Below are 19504 nucleotides of genomic sequence, written 5' to 3'. Positions count from 1 at the left end.
TTGTTGGGGTGTCTGTGCAGGGCCAGGGGTTGGACTGGATGATCCTTGGGGGTCCCTCCCAGCTGAGGGTATTCCATGGTTCTGTGATTGACCACGGGAACAAGCAACAGTTACTTCAACCCACCAGGGTCTTCCCACCCCAGCACTTCCCCCCCAAATTAGACTTCGCTTTAGCTTTGGTTATCACCGACTTCCAAGCTCCAGCTCCAGCGAGGATTCCTCCACTGACATCCACGAGCCACTTCTCATCCTCTGTGCCCTCCACCAGGCCCCAGCACAGACAGCTCTCATCACACCCCCCGAGCAAAACACCCACGGGCTTAAAAAAAATCATCTTTATTTACATTTTTTCAGTTCTTTACATTTGGGGGTTTAAAACCCAGGACAAAAAATATTCCCCAGAAGCCGTGGTAAACGTGGAAAACTGAGAGTTTACATTGGAAAACCCAGTAATAAATTGCACAGAAGTCTTAGGTTGTACAGAGCCGTCACAAACTGTTGTATAAAACCCCAAAATCTGCAAAGAGAACCACAGGAATAAAGAATTATAGCCACGAGTAGTGGTGCAAGAAAGGGCACAAGTTTGAAGGGTTTTACCCCACCAATCTCTCCTGGGGAGGAGGGATGGGACATTCCTGTCACAGATAGTTGGAAACATTTTAAAATACAGAATAAAACCCAAAAGGAGCCCAGAACACCCTGTATCTCCTCTCTTGTGCTGGCTCAACAGGAAAACTTCCTAGCAGAAAATATTTACTTTTATAAAACTCCTGAAAGTTCAGCAGGAAGCTAAAAAGGAATCATTGCCCAAGTGAAAGAAGAACCTTCATGTCCCCTGTCTCCCCTTCCCCATCTCCTGCAGGCAGTGGGACAGCAGGTGCCAAAGCACAGTTTGGTAGGACACAAAACACACTGGAAAAGCCAAATATATGGAGGTGGAATGTGTGGAGAGCAGGAGAAGAACGAAAACATAAAGGACAAAAAAGAAGCAGCAGGGAGAAAAAAAGAAGAGGGCTGGTGATATTTTTGGTATTTTCCATTGAATGCTGAGTTTGGAAATAATTAACTCACAGGCTTCTCCCGTGCCCCACTGCTCCCCCTCCCCATTTCAAACAAACCCAGAAACAATTGCTTGAATAATCTGAGCCAGGAATTTGAATTATTTCCTCTCAAGTGCTAAAGTTTTTTACCCAGAGCTGGTTTCCAAAAAATGGGCTTTTTTTCCTCTTTATGCCAGAGTTCAGGAAGAGGAGACAGGGATGACCAAGGGCCTAAGGATGCTCCCCAGGACTTCAGGAGGTGGAAGCCAGAGAGGCTGCAGAGAAGGGACATGGCAGCGAGGTAGAGGAGAGAGAGATTGATCTTGCCTGGCTTGGGTGAGTGGCCAAACCCAAACCCAAACCTTGGGGTTTGCTCCCTTGGGCTCAGCCAAAGCCCTCTTATGTCCAAGGACTTGTTGCCGCAGTGCCCTGGGGAAACAGGTGGGCTCAAGGAGAGCTGGACTAACCCCTCCATCCTGCAGCCCTGGCCCATCCCAAAGGGCTCCCTGAACCATGGACAAGGCTGGCTGTACCAGGTCTCCCTCCCTTGGGCAGTGCAGGGATGGGCAAGGCTGGGCAGGGGCGCTGGAAACCACAACTTCTCGCCCGTTGTGTCCCTTCACTTGCACAACACCGAGGCTGCTCCAGGGCAAACTCGGGGTGATAAACCTGCTGCACCCTGGCCAGAGCCACCTCCCAGGGCTGGCAGAGGCCCCTCTCTGCAGGATCTGTGCTGTGCAGCAGCCCTGGCATCCAAAAGGTGAGGTGTAGCTCCAACTCCTTCCTGCTCCCTCCACAGCCGCCAGTGGCAATGGACACTCCTCACTGGTGAAGAAGAGGGTTCCCACTTGCTCCTTGCTTTGCAAAGAGGACTCTGTGGAGTCTCCTTGCTTTGCCATGAGGACAGCAAGAGGTGCCCAAGGGCCATTTGTAGCAAATACAACTTGGGAAAGCAAGCTGAGGTGCATGGGAGCAGTGCAGAGAAGGGAGTGGGTGAGGCACAGCCCGGTTCTCCCCTCCACAGCCTCCACCACGGACAGTGCATTCCCAATGGAAAGGTGAAACAAGGAGCACAGACACCGACTGGGGGTCTGGCCACAGTAATCAAACACCATTCCCATTTTCCAGCCAAGGAACATGGGCTGGACATAACATCAGCAGCTCAGCTTCAGGCATGGAGAACAAGGAGCAGCCTGGCCCTGGCTGCCTTTCCCAGAGCCTGGCTGGGTCAGGAGCCTGCAGCCCAACCCAGCAGCTCCAGAGGCATGGGCAGCTCACAGGAATTTTTCCAGAGGTGTGGAAGGGATTTGGGTTGAGGCCTGAAAGGAGGGATAGGTACAGCCAACAGCAAGGAAAGCCAAGGAGCTACAGGCTGAGCCAGGCAAGACAGTTCAACTGAGTGAGAGGAAGAGCCCCAGGGAAGAGCTGTACCTGCCTTTGACCCCCTGCACATCCAGAATGCTGGTCATGGCAGGCTGGACCACCAGGCAAAGACGAGTCTTAAACCATGGAAAGTGGGCAGAAGCATAAGCTGAGCAGAGAGTGAAGAAGGATCCATGTCCAAGACACACATCACACCCCAGGCTACCTGTGATGACAACATTTAGGCAACACCTACGTGCTTCAGACATGGGATCACCAAAGGGTGGGTGTGGGGAGGAGCCTTCTTCTATTTTTAGTAAATTTATTCCAAATGGCTCTTTAGGCTGATGGTCTCCAGCCCTTCCAGGCAAACCTTGGCTGTGCCACCTCCATCCTCCTGAAGGGAGAGTCCACTCTCCCCTTCCTCTCTGCCAGCCCAGCCCTGGCTTTGGGACACAGGGATGGGAAAGCAGCAGTGCAGTAGCTGCTCTCTCCAGAGCCAAGCCCACATGGTGCCAATCTCCCTGCAGCCATCTGGAACTACAAGCCTGGCACTGCAGTCAGCACACATCACATTTATTTTCCCCAGGCTGCCTTGGCAAAGGTCACTGTCCTTCCTGGTGAGAGCAAAAAAACCTCATTTCATTTTGTAAGAAACCAGCAAGGTGCATTTCCTGGATTTGGCATGAACAGGCACATGGAAAAGCATCAGAAATGGATGAAAAAAGCACAGCACTTCTCTTAGAATAATTTATTAAATACAGCGTTAAAATTTGTATTTACGAATTCAATCATTAAAAACAAAACTTCATCTCATATATATATATATATGTATATATATATACTCAGGGACAATGACAATCACTCTCTCAGCATCGGTGCATGTTGTGCCAGCACTGCTCAGAACGGCACCTTCGCTACACTATCCTTAAAGCAGTTCAACGCTTAAAAAAACCCCCAAAATAAAATAAAAAGCATTTGCAAAGAAAGAGTGCAAAGCAGGGCCCGCCCCAGCTGCCTGCAGGGTGTGCAGAGGTGGGCTGAAACGAGGAGGCAGCGGCTGTAAATGCTCCTAAAGGGCTGTCAGACATTGCCTGCCCAGCCTGGGCCGTGTGGGGACCAGCTCTGAGGTGCCAGAGGTCTGGAGGCCACAATTCCAGCCGTGGCTGGGCGACCGTGGCTCTCAGTGATGTGGTTTCCTCAGCTTGGGCAGGCAATACTAGGCAAGCTAAACAAGGGGGGGAATAAAAGCACAAAAATGCAAAGAAAAACCAGCTTCTCCCCCCGAGCTGCCGCGTCCGGCGGAGGCTGCGAGCGAGGCACAGCCGTTTGTGTCCCCACACACTCCTGTTCCTCACTCTCACGCTCTGCTGGGGCTCAGGGGACAGGCAGTAAACCAGTACCAGAGCAGGCCCTGGCCCAGCACCCTCGTGTGCTGCCTGGGCAGTGCCAACCACTCCTGGAGAGATCCCAGGCTGAGCCCCCCCGGAGGGTGGTCCCAGAGGGAAGAGTTTTGCAGGCAGGGCCCTTGGGCAGGCTCAGAGGTAGCGTCAGACAGACTCTTGTAACTTGATCATCGTGTCATTCTGGCCTGGGAGGAGAGGGCACCTTGCAGGGCACATGGGATGTGGTTCCCCTACATGCAGAGTGACCAGCACTGTTATCCCAGGACTGAGCCAGGAGCAAGGATGGGCTGTGTCTGACAGGAACTTTTCCATGCTGGAAAAGGGCAGAAGGTGGGTGGTGGGCACCCCATGGAACACCAGGCTCTCCCCCCACAGCCCACCGGGGCCTCTTGGGTTATGAGCACAGTGCCCCCATGAGCTCCCCACTGCCACAGGGTCAAAGGCTGCCAGTCACTCACCCCACAACACGGGTACAGCGAGGGCTTGTGCTTTTGGCTTTCTGAAAGTCCCTGACCTCCCAAACCTGCTTACTCCAAGAAACCTCCTGCTACCCTTAAGGACCTATGAGGACAAGGAGGAAGGGCTGTCAAAACAATTTCTGGAGAGCATATGGCCCCTAAAAGAGAAGAGAAAGTCCACCCAGCCCAGCCTCCCCCTGCAGTGGAGACGTGCCAAGTCAGGAGCGTTTCAGATAAGGCATCGCGGGTGCTTTGATAGTAAAGCAGTTAGTGTTGACTACAGTACTGGAACAGGCTGCTGCCCAGGGCACCCTGGGGGCACAGCCAGCTCTCCAGCACCTAGTGCAGCAGCAGGACACAGGTCAGTCTCCCAGACCTCTCCTACACCCATGCAGGCTGCTCTGGCTGCCCTTTTTTTGGTTTTTTTACCCCCTCCCTTAAAAAGCCCAGGCTGGGATGTGCCAGTTCCCCCCCCAAGCAGCCAGAGAGACAAGAAGACGCCTTGTGCTGTACCAGACTTTGCCACAGGCAGGTGCCCCGTGGCACCAGGGTGGGCAGCGCCAGCAGGGCTCGGAGCAGGGGAGGGCTAGTTGCCATTGCTGATGCTGGAGTTGGCACTGCTGCAGCTCTGCTCATAGGATGGAGGTGCCTCTGTGGGGAAAGGAAGAATGACAGCAGTTATGGTGAGTGTTTGGGAGGTTCCCTTCGCCTCAGTCTGTGTAACCCAGTGCAGAGTGAAGCAAACCACTGCCACACGCGTGTCACACACAGGCACTGCCTGCCAGGACCCCACAGCCTGAGATACGTGGGGTCTGTGGGTGCACAAGCAGGATTTGAGCCAGCCAGTCCCATCCCTGCCCTGATACCTACAGGGGTTGAAGTCACCACCTCCCAGTCCTGTTCCATCCCTCCCCTTCTTTCACAAGCTTCCCCCTCGCTCCAGGTGACCCATGCTCCATGTGCCCCAACCCAGGGCTGAAGTGACACACGGAGTGTCCCGTTACCCCAGTGCCAGCAGATGGGCTGATCTGGGTGCTGACAGACAGTGCTGGCCCCTGCCACCCCAGCATGGCTCCAGGACTCCAGCACGCCGGGATTTCCCCAAGCTTTTCCGCCCTGGATGGTCTGTCAGCTCCCGCCCCCACAGCCCGTGTGCTCAGAGCAGCTGCAGGCCCACTCCAAGGCAGGCAGAAGATCTCAGTGACATCACTTTCCTGGCTCTGCTCCCACCAGCCTCACCACAAGCCAGGGAGTTTTTCCATCAGTGGGAGGCTGAAAGCTCATTCAGGAACAGGGAGATCCTCTCAGGGCGAGCCCGGGGCAGGCAGAGGTGCAGACGTGGGAAGGACAGCCAGCTTTTACAGCTGGAAAAGGGGAATCCTCCAGAGGCTAAAGCAGGCAGAGGGATCTCATGACCCCCTCTGACACCAGCCTCTGGCAGACTGGCATTCCCAGATTCCCACCCAGGTCACATCGAGCAAAGGGATGAGTGGAAGGAGCCCTGTACCCCCCACTGCCAGCCCTGTCAGAGCCCAGGAGTGCTGCTCACCGTAGGGGTATCCCCACGTGCTGTACTCGGGAGGCAGGATGAGGGAGCTGGCCGTGGGCACGGGCACCACGTTCCCCTCAGCGTAGTAGGGGACAGTGGCTCCCGTGGACAGGCAGAGCGTGGGGTGGTTTGGGGAGCCCGTCTGCTCCGAGTCCGCCCTGATCTCCTGGAAGCTCAGTCCTGGGGCGTAGCTGAAGGGCTGCTGCTGGGAATGGCTTTTGGTGGGGATGGAGATATTGTCCATGGGGTGATATCCACTGGCAGCCTCCTCTTCCTCCGGGGGGGCACTGGGAACCACTGCAGATGGGATGTGCTGGATGGAGCGGGAGGGACTCAGCGGGACCCTGTTCACAGCAATGTTACCAATGTAAATGGGGAGAGTGACAGAAACCTCTGGGGACTTGAGGGAAACCTGGAAGAGAAGGAAAAAACAGTGGCATCCTCATTATACTTCGCAGTGGGAAGGTTCACCTGGTGTCAGGACCACCCACACCACACAGCTACAGAGCTCAGAGACTGAGCTGAGCCCAGGAGGGAGCACAGAGCCACAGCCCAGGGACGCTCCTCAGGAGCACTGCTGAACTCACTTGGATGTAGTAGTCGATGTGTATGAGGCTGCAGCCCTGCAGGATGGACTGGGGCAGTGCTGGAACCAGGATCTGCTCCTTCCATTCCGCATGTTTCCAGGCTTTCACTCCCGAGCCTTCCACCTCCGCGATGGTCCTCAGGTCGTAAATCCAGCGCCTGGATTTGTAGGCCACTTTCTGTACAGACAGGGGAACATACAGGTAGCAGAGAGGCTGCAGATGGTCTTCTGTTTCCCACAAATGTAAGTCAGGACACAAAACCACCCAGCTCCTTGGTCAAATAAGCACAGGACACAAAACCACCTAACTGCTTTGTCAAATAAGCACAAGCACAGGTCTAACAGGCATGTTACAGAGCAGTAATACCCATAGTTACATGATAGACTGAGTAGGTGTAAGCAAGACAAGTTCTACCTCCTCTTTCCCCAGGAAGGGAGAGAGAAACTGAGTTAGTCAGATTTGGCCTCCTCACTGCCACCTCCCAGCCACAGGCAGCAGAGATGCACACAGGGGAGAGCTGCCCAGCTTTACAGAGGAGTGGAACACCAGCACAAGCCACAGAATCACCCTTTGGGATGCTCACCTGGAGCAGACTGGCAACCACAGCGCCGGTGTCCCGGCCGGATTTGTTCTCGATGTCCGTGCGGAGCTGGATCGCCTGTCCCACGATGTACCCCCTCAGGTCTGACGTGGCCGTCAGGATGATGTTGCCACTTTTCACAAGCTTGTAGTTGAACTTCTTGGTGATGGACATGGTGTTGGGCTGCTGCAGGACAGCAGAGACAGAGATGTTGGCTCAAGAGAGTCACAAACACAGAGATTTGAAACAAGCAAGTGGAAATATCTGGTCTGAGAGGACGCAAAGAACCAGCAACCTGGCACTGCCACACACAGCAGGTCCCACTGCTCCAGCCCCCCACTTCCCTGGTCCTATTAGTTGCTCTTCCATCCAAAGCAAGTTCTCCAGACCCAGATCTCTCCAAGCACCTGAAGCTATTGGCTAACATGTCTCTCTGCATGCTGAAAATTCACCTAAGTCTTTCAAAGCAACACAGAGAAGAGTCAAAAATCATTTGGAGCAGGGGCTGGTGGCAAAGCAGGTCAGATCAGGAGACCTTCTCCTGCTCTTGCATAGTCAGAGTTGTCCAACCACACAGTGACTCCTCAGACAGCAGGACAAGGACAAGGTAGAGGAGAGAGAGATTGATCCTCCCTGGATTGGGTGAGTGGCCAAACCCAAACCCAAACCTTGGGGTTTGCTCCCTTGGGCTCAGCCAAAGCCCAAGTGGTGGCACTTCCCAGTCATGCCCCTCCTCATTCCTACCTCGATGTCAGGGATGTCGTTCAAGTTGAGAGGGCACAGAACGTAGAAGATTTTGTTGCATTTGTAGTCCTTGGAGAAGCGAGGTGTGTCTATCACAGCTTTCACCTGATGCAGGACCTTGCCAAAAGGGCCTTCAAATGATGTAGGAGCAGAGGCTGGAGTGGAGAGAGAAAGATAAGGATCAGAAGGTTGTGACAACCCACCCTTAAGGGGAAGGAAGCACCCAAGGCTGAGTGAGACCAGCTTCTGAACTGGAAGTATAGTGCCTTTTAAACAGCTTTCCTCTTTTCAACAGCTTTCCTCTTTGCCTGAGGAGTTCTGCAAGGTTCCCCAAAACAAGACCTGGGGTTGAACAGTTAGGTCACTCAGAGACCTTGCTGCAACCTCCTTTACAGAAGGGATCCTCTGCAACCCCAGGTGCAGGAGCAGGGATCCTCTCTCTGAGCACACTGTGTGCAGGACCCCTGTTCACACCCACAGCTCTCAGGGTCACACTCAGAGAGGCACCAGCCACAGCTCTCACCTGGCTTTGCCCCACTGGAGAGGCTCCCACCTGTCTGAGCTCTCTGAGCCTGACCTTACGCTCCTCTCGTGTCCCCAGGCCCAGCTGTCACCGTGCCTCTGTCACCCAAGTCCTTCTCAGCACACCTCGAGAGGCTGCAACAGCCAAGGCTTAAAGGGAAGGGCCTTCAGCCACTTTTGTGCATCTTACCTGGCAGCAGGAACTGGAAGGGAAAGTTGTGCTCTCCAGGTGTCAGGACCCCTGTGGAAAAAAGAGTGAAAGGTAAGTGGGACAGGCTGACAGGCCTTGTAATGTGTGACCTTCTGGAGAGCACAGTCTTCTGGAGAGAGAGGCCACCACCCAGGGAATCACACACACAACCTGGGCAGCTGCCTACAACCACTGGACAACTCCAGATCCAATGGGCAGCACTTGAGGCAACAGCAGAATCTGCTGCCACCCACCTCTCCTTGGGACAGATGTTTATGGTGAGATACCCTGTAAATAATGTCTTTTGGGGCAGGGTTTAAAGGATCCCAGTGCCATGGCAAGTGGTTATCCCCAGACTACCAACACAGGGCACAGAGCAGCGCTGCTGTGTGTTTATTTTTCCCCAAGCCTTCCCTCTCACAGGCAGTCAGGGGAAAGGTGAGAAAGCACAGGCACTGTCTGAGGCTGGTACAGGGGTCTGGTGGGCATCAAGCCACTACAGCCTCAACCACACACCAAGCCCCTCACAGACTGCACAGGATTCAGGAGCTGGAACCAGAGGTCCATCCACCCCTGGTCCCATGAAGGGACCTGCAATCCCTCAGCCTGGCTGTTTAGACCACAGGAGCCGAGGAAGATATTTCCACAACATTAAAACCTCAGCACTTGTTTTCTTTAACAATTGCTCTGCAACAGAGGCCTCCAGGGCACAGAGCAGAGCCAAGAGCCAGTGCACAGCTAAAACAACAGCTACAGATTCCAACCCCCCAGCTCCATCCACCCTCCAGCACTGCCATTCAGATCCCAGATCCCCTCCCAGGCCAGGGTGAAGGCTGAACTGGACCCACAGTGCAATCCAGTAACATCAATCAGCTCCCAAAGTTGCCTCCAGTAAGAAAAGCACTAAGGTTTATCCACATTTGTTAAATCCGTGTACAAACAAGAGCTTTTGTTTTTAAAGCAGCAGTGCTGAGAGGAGACCTGGATGTCTGCTTAATGGAGACATTTGTTCTGCTTTGTAGGATCGTTGCTGGAGGTTCCAAACCCCCCAGATTTGGCTGGTTCCTTTGTTGATGCAAGACGAGGAGACAGCTTGCCTGTTAGCAACTGTTAGCTGGCTCCCGGAGCTGACAGCAAGAGAGTCCTGTTGTCAGGGGATTAACTGGATTACAGGGAAGGGGGAGGCAGGGAAGAGAAGGGTAAATCCTCCCCACTGACACTGCATTCCAGGCAGGAGGCTTGACCTGTGCATCGTTCACGTTATGGAAAGCTGGACCTCTGCTTCTCTGCTCACTCAGCCACCCCACGGGGACCTGAGGGCACCCTGGTGAGTGCCTGTCCCACCCACAGCGCTGAGATAAATAACCCAGCACGCACCTCGTCACTCCAAAGGCAGGTCGGGAGAGAATCAGAGATTTATACACTTTGTCATCACAGAGAGGAGCAAGGTTCGCTCATTCCCATCACCTCCCGTCCCCCAGACAAACCAGAGCTATGTAGGCTAAAGTGCAGCACTCGCTGCCGTCACCAGGTGGAAGCACAAAGCCGGGCTCTGCCAGGCCTGAGGATCCAGAGCTGGGCAGGCACGGAGGGAGGCAGGTGTGGGACAGCCTCTCCTTTCCCTCCTGGCAAGCCCGGCTCAGGTAAAGGTGCCAGGTGAGATGCAGCAGGTGCCTTTGCTTGTTGGTTCCAGGATACAGTCTGGCTGATATGAATAACTCCACTAACCCAGGGCTTGTTTGCTGCTCAGAGGGTTTCTGCTTTTTAATGGGCATCATTCAACATTGATCTTACACCCATTATCCTTATTTTTGGAAAGTGAGTCGATAATTGGAATGCACTGACTCTCCTGTGCAGCTTTGCAGTAAGGGGACTCTCCATCTGAAAGGGAGAGGGAGCGAGTCCTGCTCCTGCACTGCAGGAGGGAGGGAGGTGGGAGTTCCAGAGTTTCCACCAAGACCTGAAGAATTCCCAGCTGTCTGACCTGCAGAGCCCCACATGAAGGTGCAGGCAGTGATTTCAAGCCTCCTGCTGAGAGCATGAAACCTTACAGCCTTTGCAGGACCTTAGGATGAGCTCACAGACTCTGCCAAGCGAAAGTTCCTCTTTGACATTACAGGCAGCACCATCCAACAAGTCATTTTGATCAAACTCCTGCCCAGCTCAGGTTCACCATCAGAAAGCTGGGCTGGAAGTGAACATTTGAGCACTTCACAGTTTCTAACTCCCTGCAGAGGCCAGGGGTGCTGCAGGCTGCTCACACAGCATCCCTGAGCAGCTCTCCTGGGAACACACAGGGCCAGCATCACTCACAGAGGAGGAGGTTTGGCTGTCGGAGCCACCGTGTGACTTGGAGACACTGACGCAGTTTCCACAGAGGGAGACCAACCTCTGAGTAAGTCACCAGATAAGAACTGCCCACAGCTCAGCCTAAACAACCCTGATAGTCCAGAGCAAGCCCAAGCACCCAGAGACCTGTTGGTGTCTCTGGGGAATGGCTGGGACCCCACGGAGCAGCTCCAAAGCTCTCCCGCAGCTCCTGCCTGCAACGAGCTGCCCACGCGGGCTGGAAAAGGCCCTTCCTGCTCTTTGCAGCCAGTGAGGAGCTCCCAGAGCAGCCACCCCGGACTGAAGTCGTGCCCTGCTGCAGCTCACGTGGAGCTGGGGCATCACAGCAACGTTCAGCTCGTGGACACAGAGCCCCAAGTGCAGCCCTGCCCCGAGCTGGGGGCCAGGGAAGCGCAGCCAGCTCCATTCTCCACTCCACTGAGCACAGAGATGCTGCAGGCAATTAGCAGCAGCTCTTGTTTTCAGACCTGCTATTTCCAGTCCACTCTCTCCTTCCCCCAAAGAGGGAGAAGCATCTTTAGGCACCCTCAACATCCTGGAGTGGCCATTCCAAGAAGCGTGGAAAGCAGAAGGGCTGTTGGAGTTCAGTGCCAGAGCTATTTCAGAGACAAAGGTCAATAAAAGGAAGGTGAAGAACAACAGATAATCCCAAACAAGATGGGAGACTCCCATGAAGGCATGGGCGTGATCCAGAGTGTCTGGCAGGGCCACAGGGCAGCGAAGACTGCAGGTGAGCTTGGGGCCTGCCTGCCTCCCCCTGCAGCAGGAGGAGAGGCAGATATTCAGCAGTAATATGACACCAATCTGCTCCTCCCCTCGGGATCCCTAAATTGGGGTGAAAAGGGTCCCCAAATACTCCTGGGATCCCCAAATTAGGGGTGAAAAGGGTCCCCCAAATCCCACCGAGATCCAACATTGGGGTTGAAAAGAATCCCTGAACAGCCAGGACAGCCAAACTGGGGGTGAAATGGGTTCCAAAAAACTGGGATTCCCAAACTGGGGATGAGAAGAGTTCCCAAACACCCCTGGAATCTGCAAATTTGAGATGAAAAGGATGCCCAGAAATTCCTGGTACCACCAAATTGGGGGTGAAAACGTTCCCCAAAAACACCCCTAGGGCCTCCAAACTGGGAGTGAAAAGAGTCCCCAGACCTCCTGGGATCCCAAACTTTGGTCCCCAAAAACACCTGGGACCCCAAAATAGCAAGTTAAAACTGGGCTTCTGCTTGCCTCTCCTGGCAGAAGATCCTCCAGCAGACACAGTAGAGGCTCATTTACAAGTTGCCTGGAATTACAAAGCCAACTTCAGTCTTCTGCCCTGTGTCTGGTGGAATGTTGGCAAATGTCAAGCCAAGCCCTATTACAGCGGGAAGGGAGGTGGCAACTCCTTTTAAACTGTTTGGCAACTTTGCTCCTAAAAGCTGAACTTCCAAATGCTGACTAATCTTGAGATAACAGGGAAAATCCACCATTCCCCTTGTCCCAGCCACCCCTGTGGGCATGGGCAGGGCACAGACCGACCATGAGCCAACACCCAGGTACTTCTCACATGGAGAACAGCAGCAAAAGCCACCTCAGCTCCCTGTGAGGGACACCTGCAGTGTCAGTCCCACACAGGGCCTTGAGTAGATCCCCAGGTCACAGCAGGGGAGGTGCAGCACCATGCAGAGCACCCAGAGCTGTCCCACTGCTGTGCAACTCCACCATCCAAGCAGCAAGTGGAACACAAAGCCCAGGGGAAGCCACTCATTGCCCCTGACCCTCCAGCCCTGAGAGCTTCAAGGAACCACCCAGGACATTTAATGTGCTGATTTCACTTGCAGGTTGACTTTGCAACAAAGACAGTTGTTGGCAGCAGGCAGAGGGGAGCTGGTTTCCCACCATGGGGGGAGCCACTGCCACTCCAACACCCGGGAAGAGCAGCCCTTTTCCAAGCTGCTCCAGAACCAGAGGCTTTGCCAAACCACCCACAGCCCGGGCATGGGCACAGCAGGAGCCCAGCACTGCTCAGGGGGTCTCTGGTGGGCTGCAGTGCCCCTGGGCAGCTCACACACTCCCTGTGAGGGGACAGGGCTGTGCCAGCCACGCTGAGCCGGTCCCTCCCCATTCCCAGGAGCTGGAACAAAGGCCACACTGTGCTCGGCTGCAAAACAGCTTTTCCTGAAGTTTACGTGCAGCTAAAAATACCTTGAGAAAGTCGTGATGCAGCTGGCTTAGCTGGGCTCTGCTGTGGGGCCATACCTTTACTCCTGATAGGAGCCAGGCCAGCAGAGACCAGCCACCCCCACACGGCCTTGGGAAACATCCTCTCTAAAAATTCCTGGAGGGAAAGAAGCTGCTGCCCTAGACAGGCTAGAAAAAAACCCAAACCCAGATAGCAGGAGCAGCAACAACACACTGATAGTGCAGAAGAGCCATCTTAGAGTGCAAAGCAGAGATCTCCCTGAAGCCAGAGGAGATTTGTTTGGTCTCTCCCATTCATGGCTCAGCTGCTTCCCTCCAATCCACACCGGGACAGGGGTTGTTTTCTTGTACCAGTGGATGGGGAGGAGTCCTGGAACGACTCATCGTTTGCAGAAAGGAAATGCTCTGATCCAGAGGGCTGACACCAAGACTTCTGGTCCCCTGGTGACACTGCATTGCCACCCAGACACATCTTGCCACGCTGGAGAGGTTGGGCCTGTGAGAGCTTTGTGACGTTTGACAAGGCCAAGTGCAAGGTCCTGCACTGGGGTCAGGGCAATGCCAAGCACAAATACAGGCTGGGCAGGGAGGGGATTGAGAGAAGCCCTGGGGACAACACCTTGGGGGTGCTGGTGGAGGAGAAGCTCAACATGCCCCAGCCGTGTGTCCTGGGCTGATCCCACAGTGTGGGCAGTAGGGGAGGGGGGGATTCTGCCCCTCTGCCCCCTCAGGTGAGACCCCCCTGCAGAGCTGCCCCCAACGCTGGGTCCAGCACAGGAAGGACGTGGAGCTGCTGGATTGAGTCCAGAGGCAGCCACGGAGATGCTCTGAGGGCTGGAGCCCCTCTGGAGCCAGGCTGGGAGAGCTGGGGATGTTCAGCCTGGAGAAGAAAAGGTTCCAGGGAGACCTGAGAGCCCCTTCCAGTGCCTGAAGGGGCTCCAAGAGAGCTGGAGAGGGGCTTGGGACAAGGACACAGAGAGACAGGACAAGGGGGAATGGCTTCACGCTAACAGAAGGTGGATTTAGGTGAGAGACAAGGAAAAAATTCTTCACTAGGAGTGTTGAGACCCTGGCACAGGTTGCCCAGACAAGCTGTGGCTGCCCCATCCCTGGAAGTGTCCGAGGCCAGCTTGGACAGGACTTGGAGAAACCCATTCTAGTGGAAGGTGTCCCTGTCCCTGGCAGGGGGTGGAATGAGATGAGCTTTAAGGTCCCTTCCAACCCAAACAAAGGTTTCCCTGCACTCACTGCAGACCAGCACAGGAAAAACAACATCGTCATAGCTGTGGGGGGGTGCAATGACCACTCGTCTGTATTTACACTGTTAAACAAATGATCCAAGTCGAGCTTCCTCCACCACAGCTGCTGAAAGGGCTTGGGCTCTTGTCCCAGCAGTGCTGCCAGGCCCCTGCCAGGGCAGAGCTGGCAGCCAGAGGAAATCACCAGCCCTTCAAATCCATCCTCCCTCCAGAGCGAGGGGAAGCTCCCTGCCCACGCCCTGCCCTGCCAGCAGCCAGCCAAGGGCTGGGAAAGGTCCTCTGGCAGCCTCTGCCCAGCACAAGAGCAGGGCAGGGCTGGGGTTCAGGAGGAACCAACCACACAGGGACAAGGACACTGAGCTGCTGCATCCTGCCTGGGTTCCCAGAGCTGTTCTGCAGCTCCTGGGTTAGTGGCCCGTGCAGACAGGCCAGTCTGACAGCACTGGTGGGACCAGATCTGCCTGGGCTGCATGTTCCAACCAGGACCATCTGCCAAACCCTCCTGCCAGGCTGGCTCTCCCAGCCCCAGCCTCTCCCTCCCTGGGGAGCTGGAGGTCACAGCTGGTCACAGCCCTGTCTCCACAAGGCTGATGGCCACCACCACCAAGCCAGGACCTCCAGGATGGTGCCAGCAGGGGAAGGCACTGTGGGGAAGCCAGAAGGGGGTTGAGAGGTGCCTTGGTCACTCAGGCACAAACACAACACACTCAGACAAGCTTTTATTACTCACTCCTGTGAAACCTCACACTGTGGGGTGCTGGGACAGCCAGCCCAGAGGTCTGAGCACACAGCAGGCTGCAGGCCAGGAGACATGGAGTGGCACAACACACCCCTCTGCCTCGCCAGGCTGCACCCACAGCTAGACTGGGACAAAAGAGATGAACATCACCAGCCAGGCCAGGGAGGGGATTGTCCCGCTCTGCTCTGCCCTGGGGCGGCCTCCCCTGCAATATTGGGGCAGTCTGGGGGGACACAATAAAAGGAAGAGCTGAAGCCATTAGAGAGTGTCCAAAGGAGGCAACGAGGATGGGGAAGGGCCTTGATTTGAAGCCGGGGGAGGACACTGAGGGCACTTGGGGTGTTCAGCTGGAGAAGAGGAGACTGAGGGCAGAGCTCAGGGCAGTTCCAACTTCCTGAGGAGGGGAAGAGGAGGGGCAGGGACTGAGCTCTGCTTTGGGGGGACCAGGGACAGCATCCAGGGAATGGCTGGAGCTGTGCCAGGGCAGGGTCAGGTTGGATCTCAGCAAAAGGTTCTTCCCCCAGAGGGTGGTTGGGCACTGCCCAGGCTCCCCAGGGCAGTGGGCACAGCCCCAAGGCTGCCAGAGCTCCAGGAGGGTTTGGATGATCCTCTGGGGCACAGGGGGTGACCCTGTGCAGGGCTGAGGGTTGGACACGATGATCCTTGTGGGTCCCTTCCAACTCCACATATTCTGTGGTTCTGTGAATATTCTATGTTATACTCCCTCCATCCCCAGAAGAGGAGGATGATATTTGCTCTACAACCACAACTGGGAACTGGAAGGTGCCTCTGCACCCTGGGAGTGGCTGAAATGGGGCTCCCACCCCAAGCCCCATCTCTCCCCACTGGTACCAGCCAAGCAGACGGCTGTGGCTCTGCTCCCTCCTGCTGCACACACAGGTGGAGGAGCAGGAACAGGCTGCTCCTTTGGAGTACACATATTTTTTGGTTCTCCTAGCAGAGGAACAGCAGGCCAGGCCATATGGCAATTCCTCTCTGGCTACTCAGCGAGTGATGCATTAATTGTGTTGGCCAAATCGAGTAGCACAGAAAGGTACCCAGTGCCTGCTGGTGCCCACGCCATGGCTCAGAGCAATATAGTCTTCCTGCTGCTTAAAATCAGCCCTCCCTCTTCCCTGGGGAAGGTGAGCTCCTCCAAAGGTGCTGAGATGGAGTGGTATCAGTGTTGCAGATGCACAGCTTGGGTACTGTCCTCCGGAGGCCCTCCAGGCAGGGAGCAGGAAAGCAGCAGGTTTGTGTTTTCCACTCTGGGCTGGAGGAATGGGCAGCTCTACCTCTGCACTGTGCTGTGGGACACTGACCCCCCAGTCATCACTCTGCCAGCACCCTGCTCACCCCTGCCCTCCTCTCCCTCTCCCGTCATCCACCTTTGCAGCCCAGAAAAATGAATATTAGATACATAATACATCTCAACACTGATGTATCAAGCAAGGGGTCAGAGCTCTTTAGCTCACAGGAGGCTGCAGCAGAGCTGTCAGGTGAGAAGAGTTAATTTTGCCCGTGCCAGGGCACTTGAGGTGACGCTGAGCCATCACAGCTTTAGCAGGAGGGCTCAGCTCAGGCTCTGGTGAACGAAGCTCATACACGGGATTACAAGCTGTAACAAATGAGGGAAGTGCACACACAGACACAGTGCCACCCAGGGAGCAGCCAACAGCCAGAGGAGCCAGCACAGCCAAAGCTGCCAGGAAAGCCTCAGCGTTCAGCTCGAACAAGAGCTCCCCTGCTCTGTAAGGCAGGGAGGGAGCACGGCCCCAGCAGGCTCCACCTTCCCATTCATGGCACCAACTCGCTCACAGCAGCTTTGCTCACACACAGACACGGCAGGAACAACCCCCAGCACTCCAACATGGGTAATGATAAACCTTTCTGTAACACAGGCAGTGCACCACAGAGCCCAGCATGGAGGAGAAGGCTCCACTGCCCATAAACCTCTGTGTCAGCACTTTCCAGGGACATTCTCCATGAATTAGCAGGATCTGGCAGTATGGCAATGCTGCAAAAAAACCTAGAGGATTAACTGATCTACTGAGGCAAGAAATTGGGAAGTGCTGAGGAAGCAGTGACCCAAGGCAAGTGCAGATCCTTCCGCGTGGTTTTCCTGGGCTGAACCCGCTCCTGAGTCCGGCAGCTGAGTGTGGGCAGGAGCTGGAACCAGCACATCCTTAATGGCTCACCAATGCCCATGGGCACCCTCCTGCTCCCTCCTGGGCAGGGGCTCTCCAGGAGCATCGCCTGCTCACACAGCAACTCCTGAGCACAGAACGAGAGACACGGGTCTCACAGTCCTGCTCAGTCAGGTCACCAAGCTTTTTAAATTCAGCTGGAAGCCAGGAGAGTCACCCTGTGCCAACTGCTGGCCATGAAGGTGTTGTGCCAGGCCGGCAGAGAACCACCCCAGGGAAGAGGTGATGCACAGCTGCCCCTTTTTAGCTCTTTGTGCAAGAAATCTGCCAGCAGAGGAAGCGTGTGGAGCTGCCAGGAAATCCCTGCAGTGCTCCAAGCTAACTAACAAGCTGCCAGAAGAAAGGTCAGCTGGAAATTACAGCCAGCTCCCTGCACGGGTTCAACTCAGGTACAAGGAGGATTTAAAGGGAATAAAAAAAACCCAAAAGTCTACCTTTGCATGCACAGGGCGAGGGCTGTGTGTGCAGCTGGAGATACAGGGCAGAAACAGCTTCACGTGGGTGCAGGGACACAATGAACCTGCTCCTCTAAGGACAGAGCTGCAGCAGGGAGGGGGAGAGGAGCAGGAGGCTCCACAGAGCTGAATCACTCCATTATATTGGATCAAGAGAAGCATCTCTGTGTTTGAGAGTGGTGGGTACAAGCAGTGCTATTCTGTACTCGCTGCCACTTGATCTCCTGTGCTGCTGACACCTACAGAAACCCAACAGCCCCCACTCCACTTGCATTTCTTTGCAAAGAGATCCCCCCCCTAAAAAAAAATGGCACCAGGGAGCAGTCAAAGCTTAAGTGGGAAAAGCAAATCCCCACCTCAGCCTCCCCTCAAAGCAGGCAAACAAGGAGCCTCCCTGAGAAGCCCCTGTGGGCTGAGTGACCTCTGTTGCACTGCACTGTGCTCTCAGCAAACAGAGCAGCGAGAGGCTCTGGAGCAGCTGGCACGCTCTGCACTTCCCAGCAGCTTTTATGTAAAGAGCCCGAGTTCATTAAACCCTTGGCCTGTGTGTGACTGCCAAGGCTGCAGCACAATCCACAGCTCCTCACGGGTGCCTGCTGCCTCCAGCTCCTGCTCAACTCCAGAGGCTTTCCTGGAGCAGGGAGGATGTGCTGCTCCAGTGGGGACAAGCACTGGGTCGGCACCAAGGGGAGCAGGGTCCTCTGCAGCAAAACACTGGTCACCAACCTGCCGATGCTCCAGTGGCACAGCCGAGTCCTCCACACCCTGGGTGCTGCTCCAAGACAGGGGAGAGGTGGGAAAGTGCCTTAAATAAGTGCCTTACATTGCAAAGTGGGCATCTGGGTTATTTCAGGGCCTGCCTCCCTTCTCATGCAATGGTACAGCCCTAAAAAACCCCAAACTGCTGTGTAATAAAGCAACGGCTGATGCCACTTAGGACAAGCTGCCCCCTCACTTACTTCAGTGCAACGGTGTGTGGGAGAAGTGTGGAGTCTCTCGTAGAGACTTAAAGAGCAATCGAAAAGCCTCGATAGTTTTGCAAACCTGCTCTCCCCTTCCCCCCCACGTGTCCTCAAAGAGCACCGATGGCTGTTTTTCGAACCTCCAGCTCAGGATGTGGGAAGGCAGAGTGCGGGGCGGGTTGTTTTTCAGGCTGAGCCTGTCCCTGCACCACCTCCCCAGCACAGCGGTGGAACCACTGGAGCACCAGCCACTCACCAGGGACCTGTAAGACAGAGCCCCGTCGGCTGTGTGGCCTTGGGGACATCTGGGATCCTTCCTCAAGCCGAGCCAACATTACCAGGCTGGATGAACCCTCTGCAACAGAGCTGGGGATGGTGCCAGTGGACAGCCCGGCATCACCCTCTGCCCCAGGGCACAGCCTGGCTGCCAGCTCCCCCCAGCACAGACACACTGCTTCCCCTGCCTTTTTGGGGTTTTTAGTACATTTGTTCAAAAAGAAGAGGTAGTGGGGGAAAGGCAGGAACAGAAGAGTCCTCTGAGGCAGAAGCAAATTCCTCCCCTTCCTCCATTCATTTCCACTCGTGCTGCTGGGCGGGGACGTCCCCTGTGCGGATCAGCTGCTCCGGCAGCAGGGCAGGAAGGGCCTCCCGCGGTCCTGCCCTCCCTCGTGCTGCTTGCTTCCCATGGCAGGGGAAAGAGTGGTGGGCACAGCCAGCCCTCACCTGGAGGAACAGGTATGGATTCACCCTGGGGGGTTCTGTGTGGTTTTTACACACATGGCAGGGCCACACCAGATGCCACTGCAGTGAGCTTTGCTCGTGGTGCTCTGTCACCGGTGGCTGTAGATCCTGACCAGGGAAAAAGTCGTGTGCTGGCAGTGTGGGCCAGCTCCTTTGGGAGTCTCCTTGGA

At 55.2% G+C, this 19504-nt stretch overlaps 1 protein-coding gene across 1 annotated transcript in view; it reads right to left on the bottom strand.

Annotated features, from left to right (window-relative positions):
• Nucleotides 1-320: 320 nt before the first annotated feature.
• Nucleotides 321-19504, bottom strand: part of ARRDC1 (arrestin domain containing 1) — a 40231-nt gene continuing 21047 nt past the window's right edge. Inside the window, exons 3-8 of the mRNA XM_027740976.2 lie at nucleotides 8439-8489; nucleotides 7727-7881; nucleotides 6986-7168; nucleotides 6403-6579; nucleotides 5816-6227; nucleotides 321-4917 (exon numbers count right to left, since the gene is read on the bottom strand). Of these exons, the coding sequence (XP_027596777.1) occupies nucleotides 4853-4917; nucleotides 5816-6227; nucleotides 6403-6579; nucleotides 6986-7168; nucleotides 7727-7881; nucleotides 8439-8489 (1043 nt within the window). The 3' untranslated portion in view covers nucleotides 321-4852. The remainder of the gene's footprint in view (nucleotides 4918-5815; nucleotides 6228-6402; nucleotides 6580-6985; nucleotides 7169-7726; nucleotides 7882-8438; nucleotides 8490-19504) is intronic.

The sequence above is a fragment of the Pipra filicauda genome, unplaced genomic scaffold, assembly GCF_003945595.2.
Source record: "Pipra filicauda isolate LSUMZ 115617 unplaced genomic scaffold, ASM394559v2 scaffold321_size1097455_pilon, whole genome shotgun sequence".
Lineage (NCBI taxonomy): Eukaryota > Metazoa > Chordata > Aves > Passeriformes > Pipridae > Pipra > Pipra filicauda.
This window is presented reverse-complemented; position numbering and strand designations above follow the sequence as displayed.